The 11,288-nt window shown below is 35.7% G+C and overlaps 1 protein-coding gene across 1 annotated transcript; it reads left to right on the forward strand.

Annotated features, from left to right (window-relative positions):
• Positions 1-2,626: 2,626 nt before the first annotated feature.
• Positions 2,627-4,482, forward strand: LOC149208888 (7-deoxyloganetin glucosyltransferase-like). Its single transcript, XM_089396194.1, has 2 exons — positions 2,627-3,232; positions 3,351-4,482. Exons 1-2 carry the CDS (start codon positions 2,737-2,739, stop codon positions 4,274-4,276), a joined length of 1,422 nt encoding a protein of 473 aa, XP_089252320.1. The 5' UTR covers positions 2,627-2,736; the 3' UTR covers positions 4,277-4,482.
• Positions 4,483-11,288: the final 6,806 nt, after the last annotated feature.

Raw genomic sequence — 11,288 nt, forward strand, 5'->3', positions numbered from 1 at the left:
TTGAAGGTTACCAGGCGGAAATCTTAAAAATTGGAGGTCCTGTCCTCATCCCCCACATTCACAAGCTTTTCAATCAAGCAGTCAAGCAAGGGTTCCCTAAACCTTGGACTGAAAGCCTCATTATCCCTATTTTTAAAAGTGGGGATACAAATAACCCCTCTAATTATCGGACAATTATGATCAGCCCTCTCTTAGCCAAGTTATATGGCAGTATTTTGGAAAAGAAGTTAAGCATATGGCTTGAAAGTGAAGGTAAGCGGGCTAAAGGCCAAGCAGGTTTCAGAAGGCATCACTCAACAACAGACCACCTCGTTACGCTTAGGATCATTGCGGAGGAATGTCGTAATGATAAATCCAATTTATTTTGTTGCTTTGTGGACTTTAGAAAGGCTTTCGATACGGTTCCTAGATACAACCTTTGGAATAGATTAGAAGAGCTAAAGGTTCCTCTCGAGTTAAGAGCTGCTGCTATAAGGTTATACGAGAATGTAATTGCCAAGCTAAAGAAAAATGAGGGGTGGTCAAAAGATATTAAGTGTAACATCGGAGTTAAACAAGGTTGCCCCCTCTCCCCTACCCTATTTGGCATTTACATCGATAAGCTTGAAGGATACTTAGAGGAAGCAGGATGTGATGGCACGATCTTAGCTGGGATAGTCGTCATCCTTCTTCTCTATGCTGACGATATTGTTCTTTTGGCAAGGTGCCCATCTGATCTTGATAAGCAACTCAGACTTCTTAAGGATTTCTGCTCTACCATGGGTATGACTGTTAACACTGACAAAACAAAAGTTATGATTATCGAATCCAAGAAGGACACTTACGCTAATTTTATGTATGACAATAATAACTTGGAGGAAGTGTATTCTTACAGGTACCTAGGAATTGATATTCATCACAAGCTCAACTGGAACCATAGCATTGAGAAAAGGATTAATCGGGGGTGGAAAGCTTATTTTGGTCTTGAAAATAATTGTAAAATAGCGAACCTCGTAATGTGGGATAAAAAGAAGTTCCTCTTTGAAACTTTAGTCACTCCTGTTATTTTATATGGCTGTGAGGTTTGGGGTTGTAGCATCTCCAGAGAATCATGGAGAAAGATTGAGCAAATTCAGAAGCGTTTTATAACTTATAACCTGAAAATTAAAAGTAATACACCATATCCTATTCTCCTTATCGAAGCAGGTCTTTCCCCTATTGAGAGCCTAGCTATGATTAGGTTTCTATTGTACAAGCACAAACTCAATAACATAGACGATCATAGACTTCCTAAGCTAGCTTTAAATTCCAGCCAAAACCACCTAAGGCTCAATTGGGGGTGGCATAAAGACACAAGGGCCTGGTTAAACTATTGGGAGATCAACGAGAATGATGCATTGCAAGACATAAATAACATTAAAGATATTGTTATTTCTAAGTTCAAAGAAAAAATGTGGTGTGAGAAAGATTTAGCAGCTAAAAGAAAATTAAGTTATTATAAGAAGGTCATCAACCCCACCCTAGAAGATCAAAAGTATCTCTCTATTTTAACTAGCTCAAAGAAGAAAATTAATATAGCAAAAATTAGAACGAATTCTCATGAGCTCCATAGTGAAACTGGTCGTTGGGTAGTTCCTAAAACGCCATGGATGGAACGGATCTGCCATATATGTGAGAATAAGAACATCGAGGATGAAAACCACTTCCTCTTAGAGTGCCCCGCATACAACCACATTAGATCTCAGTTTCACAATCTTTGTTACAATACTGACCTTCATAGCCTTTTACAATGTCAAAATTATAGTGAGCTCGGAAGGCTTCTCTCCAAGCTTTTTGAGCATAGGAATAAAATCTTAAATCAAATTAAATAATTTGTTTTAAGGTCCGATAGACCAATGTTTGGTCTCAGGGGACGTTAACCATCATCATCATCATCATCATAATAAAAATATATACAGGGCTTGTCTCTTATATTTTGTTTGTATTAAAATAATAATAATAAAAAAAAAAGATTATATAGTAGGAAAATTTATTATAATTTAATTGTTAAATTAGCAGTAAGAATAGTTATTAATAGTTGTTATTCATTAATGTAATCTGATTCATCCTTATTATTATATAAGGAAAATCAAACCCTTTAAATTACCAATTAATAGTCCATAAAATTTTTAATGGTTAATCTATTTCTTTACATATAATAAAAATAAAATCTTAACCTAATATACACAATTTTAAAATATATTCAAACCTTTATAATATACACAATTTTAAAATATATTCAAACCCTTATAAAAACTTATATTGTATTTATTAAATAAAATTATTTATTGCTACAAGGTAACACAAAATTTCAACCCAAAACTTGATAAAACTTTCATTTCCAGACTACTGCCCTAAGACTTGATTTCCAAGACCACTGCCACTTAAACTTTAATCTACGCTAGACAGACACTAAAACAGCAACTTTAAAAACTTTAATCTACCCTAGACAGACACTAAAACAGCAACTTTAAAAACCATAATGGAAATGTATATAATCTTAGCAAGTCAACAGATAAGGACGAAACCATGGCACGGTCATATGGCAGAGGCTTCTAACGTGGTCTCCTTCCCTACAAATACATTGTAAACTTGGAATTCGATGTATATAGGTCTGCCTCGGCTATCCTATTTCTGAACACCCATATATTTTGTCTTACCACCGCCCTGTTCTTTTAGACGCTCTGATACTCAGTTGCTCTACTCTGCACTAGCGCTATGAATACACGGCCTCATGCAGTTCTGCTCCCTTTCCCTGCTCAGGGTCACATTCAGGCCATGATGCAGCTCTCTAAGATTTTATATGCTCGAGGCTTCTACATTACCTTCGTCAATACCGAATACATACAAGAGCGCTTCGTCACATCTGGTTCGGTGGACTCCGTTAAATATTTGTCCGACTTCAAATTCGAAACTATTCCAGACGGCCTACCCCCTGAGCATGGCCGGACTTCTAAACTAGCCGAGCTAGGTCGGTCCTTCTTGGATAACGGCCCTCTGCATTTTGACAAGCTGATTGACAAGTTGAAACATTCACAACCAGATGTTCCTCCAGTAACGTGTATTATATCAGACGGGGTTGTCTCATTTCCACAGAAAACGGCGAGGAAGTTGGGGATTCCGAGAGTATCCTTTTGGACTCACAGTGCTTGTGGCTTTTGCGCTTATTTCTTCGGCCCTCTTCTGGTTCGCGAAGGTAATCTTCCTGGCAAAGGTATATAAACTTCCTCTCCAACTGTTTTGACACTGCTGATTTCTGGTAGCAATTCTCTATACATTCCTCAGGGCAAAGGCAAAGACAACATGCTTGCTTATGATATTGTGTGCTGCAGATGATGACAAATGTTTAACAAATGGATCCATAGAACAAATAATCACCTGCGTTCCTGGAATGCCCCCTTTGCGTCTCAAAGATCTGCCCTTCTCCTTGCGAAACAAAGACATGTCAGAGCTTGTTACACGTGAAGCGCAGGCCGCTCTGGAAGCCGATCTAGTACTACTAAATACCTTTGATGAGCTTGATCGTCCTATACTCGACGCACTCCGAGAAAGACTTCCACCCTTGTACACGATAGGCCCTCTTGTTTTACAGGCAGAATCTGGAGAAGATAGAATATCTGGTCTATCTGCAAGCTTGTGGACCGAAGAAACGGAATGTATGAAATGGTTGGACTGCCAGAAGCCCTGTTCAGTTATTTATATTTGTTTCGGAAGCATTGCTGTTGTGACTGATCAGGAGCTCCTAGAGTTAGCGTGGGGTTTAGAGGCTAGTAGGCAGCCTTTTCTGTGGGTCATTCGTCCGGATCTCATTAATGGTCGCTCTGCTGTGCTGCCATCTGAGTTTTTAGAGAAAGTGAAGGACAGAAGTTTCTTGGTGAGATGGGCTCCTCAGATGAAAGTGCTCTCGCATCCTTCAGTGGGAGGCTTTCTAACTCATAGCGGTTGGAACTCAACGCTGGAGAGTATCTGTGCTGGTGTACCCATGATATCGTGGCCCTTACTTGCCGAGCAGCCGACTAACAGAAAATTCGTCAGCGGAGTGTGGAATATTGGAATGGCAATGAATGAAGTTGTGAGGAGAGAAGATGTGGAAGACATGGTAACGAGATTGATGATTGGGGAGGAAGGGAAGCAAATGAGGAAAAAAATTGGTGAGTTGAGGGATGAATCGATGAAAGCAGTGGCAAAAGGAGGATCTTCTTACAATAACCTGGAGAAGTTTCTGAAGGAAATACAGATGGGACTGATAGACTCTTGATGACGGTATTCTATATGGATGAAAGGTAAATAATTTATTCATTTCTTCATTTCCATTGCGAGTTTTGGATAAACTTCAGATCAAGTGTAAATATCCGATATTCAGGATAATTCCATATATATGTGGATATCAAGGAGGCTATATACTCATCTTAACAAGTAAGCATGGATCAGATCTTGAAGATAGGCTTCTTGTGATGTTTCAGGTGGGTTGTAGGTATTAAAAGGTAACCTACAACCCTAAATTCTATTTGTTGAAATACAACCCAAAAAATTATTAATGTTAAGATCGCTACTTTCAAATAGACCAAAAATATAAGATGAACATCTCCACTCTCAGCAACAAAATTCGATCCCCTGTAACCATCCTCAAGACTTAAGAAAAACTTTATACACCAAAATAAAATCAACCTCAAATGGATTCCTTGTTCGGTGTTAACCTTTGCCATAGCATTCATAACAATCTGTATAAAGAAAATTATGTTCGCTGTTAACCTTTGCCATAGCATTCATGACAATTTTTTTCAGGAACTTGACCCTAAATCACATTGATTGATTTAAAATTATGAAGAAATAAATTTGAATGTAATTATAGCAGAAAACCTTTTTCAAAAACTTAATATAAATCACAAAAACTTAAATTCAAAAACTCTTCGTCAACGCTTCCGCCGTCAAACAAATTAACAGTAATTCATGCACACTATACTATAGAAAAATAATCTTGATCTTGCACAATGCTTCTTGTCATTCAACAACATTAGGAATTTTTTTTCTCTGAACGCACTACACGCAGAAAATATTGCGTAGACTACTACGTCTGTCACGCCTGCACTTCACAACAATGCCCGAATGCCACCGCTGCATTTCTTTATCTCTGCAACTCTCTACTTCACACAAGCAGAGTGCCTCAAATCTTCGAATCTGTAAAGTTTTTCAAATGTGTATATGCACTCTCATTTATGATTCTTACGCTCTTCCTCCCATAACTGACATGACGGCCTTTCTTGATCACAAATGCATTTTTAGGTTGTTGTGGTTTAGCTCCAAACTAAATTATAAGAAATAAAAGCATATTAGGTCTTTAAACATTCGTTATCTTTAAAAGCAAAAGTTTAATTTTACCAAGTATTATTTAATTTCTTCTATAAAATTAACTAGATAATAATAAAAAACACATAACTTCATTAAAAGTAGTCAAAATTTCATGGATTCATGCCTGAATTTTACTTGGACTTGAACACCTGCTACAAGGTGTTCCAGCCATTCCTTCCAGCTTTGCAGCATCCACATTAATTTTATCTGGTTACTCTTGTATGGTGAGAGAGGTTTGACTTGAACATGACGATGAACCCTACATATGTCTATTCTGCATTCATCTACAGATGATGAGCAACACTTTGTGTACGCTTCATAGAATGGAAGCATTTAATAAATATATTAATAGCGAATTTTATTTATTTATTCATTTTCTCTTTAATGTAAATAATAAAAAAAAAATTATTTAATTGAAGTGGGTTGTTTAGATGATATCCATGCTCTTCTTGGCCTTCGTAGACTTATCCAAATGTTGTTTCGCCTTTATTTTGTTTATGCAAGTTCTTAGACTTTATTATGGTTTTTTAGGAGTTTGTTTCATCCATTTATAATTTATTTTTATAGAAGGTAGGTAATTGTTTGTATAAATTTGTTTTTTAGTAGCTTTAATGTTTTACTTATCTTTTTTTTTAAATATACTAAATAGTAACCTAAAAGATACACTAAATATTAAGGTAAATTATTCACAATTTTTCTCCTTAATCTATTACATTATTTGTTTCATATACATGGAAAGAAGGAAGGTTAACATGTAGACTTTCAACCCTTTGCTAGTTGCTATGAACTCTTACTAGTTCATCTATTGGAAAATTCACTCTAACTCCACTAGATCATACTTATGCTACTTCTATTTGTAACGATTTTATTAGCATAAGGAGGATCGATGAGGATGGATTGAGGAGGATGAATCTAGACACCCCGAGATAAGAGAAGTTAGCCTAGATATCAATATTAGACCATTGATAAGTCATTTTATCCCTTATCGAATATGTCTTCTTGGAAATGGTCATGAATTCTAGATCTTTGACCATCATAACTCCTTTGCTTAAGACAAAAGGTGATTATGATTGCTTCACCACTCCTTGCTCAATATGATAGAGCAATTTATCACTCCCTTGCTCAGGACATGGAGTAATGGAGCATGGTATCATGTCTATCTAGGGATATGAAACATGACTCTCAACCCTCCACTCATGTAGGTTAACACAAAGTCTCTCTTCCATCCTAATGTTGACAAATAAATTAATAATAGAAGCCCCATAATGCGTGAGGTTAGAAGAAAAATTGATGACCAAAATACGTTACAAGAAGATGTCTTAGGAAATTACAAAATAAAGGAGTTGAGAATCAAGAAAATAGTTAGGACTTGCCAAACACCTAATGCTGAATCATATATATCATCTCCAATTTAGGCACACACATAGTTGTTATAAGAGATAATTGAACATGGAAACAAATATTATGCATTTAGATCCATAAGGTGAAATGATAATACATGGGCATGAAGGAATACACAATGGATCCATGGCATCAAGAAAGAGATCATAGCCATTAGAAAGCACAACATGGATCAATTTCATAGTACATAGCGGTAGTACATTAGACACAAAATAGAAGAGTGCCCCTTAGTGTTCCTCCAAGCACATAATATGGTATAATAGTCCATTGTAGCTTGGGAGGAGCTACATATAGGAGTGTGACACTCCTAAACCTAAGGTCTTCATCCGAACCTCAATGGTGTGAATCCTCATCATGTGAATATATGAGTTGATGTCGAACATGGTATAAATTTCTTGATTACACGTCATTGTTATATGCCATTAACAAGTGCAAGGGGGTCCACAGATGATGAAAATGGACCCCAACGTATGTGGCAAATTCCACTGAGCATGGATAGATGAGGTGATACTAAAAACTCATGGATTCAATGGATTAGGAATTAAAGAGGAAAACCCATTTTCAATCACAAGGAAACCTAGCAATAAGGATTGCAAGCTCCAAGGTACTTCTCGTTTCTAGATCCACCTCTTAGATATGGAATTATCATCAATAAGAGGAAATACATCATAAAAGGGTCTTGTTGTATCAATTTTGAGTTGACATGAAACAAAGTAAGAAATGATGTGAATAGATGAAGTCGCCACCTGAAACTAACACAAGGATAATTAATACAAATGGCCAACACATGCTGAAGGTGGGTGACTAAGGCTTATACTTCCCTTGAAGATTCAGTGGCATGACACAAAAGTGACTTGGAAGAATTAACTAATAAGAACCATGTGATATCATGCAACATTGTAGAAGGCATTATCAAGCGCCATAATGACTAGAAGAGTAACCAATTGAAGGATAGAATGACTCATATGTATGGTGCAACTTCTAAGAAAGCTATAACACAACTATAGGATAGTGAAAAAAAGAGTTCTGCGTCCAAGGATGACATGATTGATGCTGAAATTTCTTTAAATGAATTTCAAAAATTCCGCTTGCCCTCCCCCTTGCCTCTTGTATTTCTTTAGCATATCCTTCATAGATTAGCAAGCAGTAAGGAGAATACAATACGCTCGATAGTTTCCTTTTAATTTAGTTTCAATGAGCCCAAAAGAGAGAGTGACGAGGCTCAATTTCATTGTCATGGTGGGTGTATAACAAGAGTCTGAGGCCTAAAAAGAGTCACAACATGGACACATTACCGGAGCATCACCATTGGTGAATTTATTTTGTCCATGATGGTCAAAGGTTCATTTACCACATGAAGTGGGTTTCTTGAATTTATTTTAATTATAGGATATACTTAGGAAAATTAGTATTTAGTAAGAATTGTTATGTATTTGCATAAAATAGGAATTTATTGTAGGTGATTCTAAGATATTGTAATTAGTTTTAATAGATTAAATATCTTCTAGATTTAGGAATGATATTCACAATTAGTGGATCTTAACAAATTGTTTCTTTTGTACTTAAATAGAACCTGTAGCTCAATTAAAGGGTGTTGAGAATGTGAGTGTGGATTAGTGTGTTTTCTAAAGAAAGGGACTGAATAAATCAAATAAATTGTGTTCCCCTTTGTTATTGGATTACTAGTGCTCTGCTTTGATTTGATATTACTTCCAATTATGTGTTATAGATTTACCGTTAAATTTCCATTTTAATCTTTTGTTTTAAGCTCAATGGAAGCCATTGTGTTATCACCAAAAAATTGATCATCTAGCCTAACTTACTAGATGGATCGAAGTACACCATGTAAAGCCAATTTTACCATAGTAAATTTTCTTTCACTGTGAGAAATTATTTAATAAACCACCTTTTTTAAGTAATTTATAGTTTTGTTTTTTTTGATAGGTAAGCACCCACGGGGGATTTGAACCGATGACCTATCACAAGGAGTGCCTTAATAGTGCACCCATTCACCATCAATCCAAAGCCTTGTGGGATTAAGTAATTTATAGTTAAACACATGAAGAATAATTAAATAAATCACTATTTATTTGATTTTCTTCTAGGAGTAATTAATTTAACCATTGCTTTAATAAATCATTATTTTTCTTATTTTTCTCTAAGAATAATTAATTTAACACTAATTAATTATTATTCTTTGTTAAATTTGACTAGGAATAATAATAAAACAATGGTTAAATTAACTATTCCTAGAAGGAAATCAAATAAATAGTGATTTATTTAATTATTCTTCATGAGTTTAACTATAAATTAGTTAACAAAGGTGGTTTATTAAGTAATTTCTCATAGTGAAAGCAATTATACTATGGTAAAATTGGCTTTACATGGTGTACTTTGATCCAACTAGTAAGTTAGGCTAGATGATCAATTTTTTGGTGATAATACATTGTATGCCAATTTCTTTGCAACTAAACATTTGGCGTTGAGGGTCCTGCATTGGATCGAATCCTTTGTGACGAGACAATTCTATGGTGTTGGGTTATTTCCATAAATTGGTTGAAAAAACAAGTCTTATGAAGGCAAATGAATACAAGTGGAACCTTCAAATCTTATTAAGACTAAAATGTTCAAGGTGAAGGTAGAAGTTGGTTGTGAGTGAAAAAAAAATTAAGTTTTTGGTTGAATGTAATTGAGCCTTGACCCTTGAGTAGGACCTAGTCGAACATAACACGCTACTTTGAAATTGTACTAGAGGAGGTCGGCCCCAACCCACAATACGACCTTATTTGTCTTGAAAACTTTGTATAGTTGATTGACCCCCCACTAGTTTGCAGTGAAGTCGGCCCCAACCTGTCGGGCATACTTCTAATTTGTCAATTTGGGACTTTTCAACCCAATCTTATGAAATTGTAAATCACATCAACCAAATTTTATAATATTTAATAAAAGTGGGTTTTCAAAGGGTTTTCTTAGAGTGAATTTGCATATTATTATTCTTGGAGGAAATAGTTAAGCAGGGGCATTAGAAAGAATAGATCAATGTCAATTGTGGTATCATAGTGCCTTTTTTTAATTAAAATTAAGAATGACATATCATCAAGGAGCAGTTTGAGGAGCAGGTCGAGGGAGAGTTGTACCAAATATGGCTTTGCAAGCTGAAGTAAGAAAATTTCATGAGAGAATGGAAGCTATATAGACTACATAGAGGAGAGAAACTTACATGGGAGATGTCAGTGATGTTGGAGAAGAATATTCCAGCAATGAAGGGCTAAAAGAGTCAGAAGATGTAAAGATGATGAAGATTTTTGCTAAGATAACTACGAGATCAAAGATGGAAATTCCACCATATGAAGGTAATTTAAATGGTGATGAATTAATGGATTATATCAACGCTCTTGATAAATATTTTGATTATGAAAATGTTGAAGTTGATAATCGAGTTAAATATTCAACAACCAAATTAAAAGGCCACACTGCACTCTGGTGGGATGAAGTGCTAGCTAAGAGGAAGAGGAAAGGAAAAGCTAAAATCAAAGATTGGGAGAGGATGGTGGGAAAACTCAAAGGTAAACTTTTACCCAAGGAATATCAAATTAATATTTGGACAGATATAGAATCATATATAGAAGTCCATGATAGATAAATAATATACAGAGGAGCTTTATAAAATAAATATTAGAGTTGTTCAGATAGAAGATGATGCTGAGAAAGTTGCTAGATATATTAATGGATTGAGGCTTTATATTCAAGATGAAATTGGCTTATTGTTTTTAATTATTGTTGAAGATGTATATCAATATGCCTTGAAGGCAGAAGAAAAGCTTGCTAGAAAGAAAAGTCAGAGAAGTCGAGGAAGAAGTCCTGCAAGAGGAAAAGGACAATAGATTGGGAGAGGAAGAATTTTGTTTGCAAGAAGAGAAGATGAAGGGGATTCTAGTAGTCAATAACCAAGAGGAGGTGATGTGAGAGGGATAATATCATTCTCTAGAGGTGGAGGTCTAGGAAGAGATTATCGAACTAGATGTTTCAGATGTGGGAAACTCGAGCATATGTCATGGGACTATCCTGAGAATGCACCAATAGGTTAGAGAGGTGCTCATGTTGCCAAAATACTAGAAGAAAATGAAAATCCAATTTTCATTGAAGAGTTACCTGAAGTGGAAGAATATTTGATAATGAAAAGTGTTGATGAAAGTTGAAAAGGAAGTTGAAGAGCCAACTCAAAGAAGAAGTCTATTTTGAACCATATGTAAGTCAAAGCGTAAGTGTTAGAAACTTGTTATTGATAGTGGAAGCACTATTTGCTTTGTTTCTATGGAAATGGTAGAGTAATTAAATTTAGATAGAGCCACACATCCTGTTGGCTTGGTGGGGCCTCACCGAGGTTCAACGTTAGTTGGCCAAAAAAATCCCTACACTACTGGCCCTTTTGGCATGAGCCTGCAGAGCAAAGTCTCACCCGAAGCTGTATGAGGGGATGCTGGAACCAAATTTCTGCACCCTAAGATGATCGTAATGTC

Source organism: Pinus tabuliformis, chromosome 1_2, assembly GCF_031772625.1.
Source record: "Pinus tabuliformis cultivar Carrire ecotype Pingquan chromosome 1_2, CPIR1, whole genome shotgun sequence".
Lineage (NCBI taxonomy): Eukaryota > Viridiplantae > Streptophyta > Pinopsida > Pinales > Pinaceae > Pinus > Pinus tabuliformis.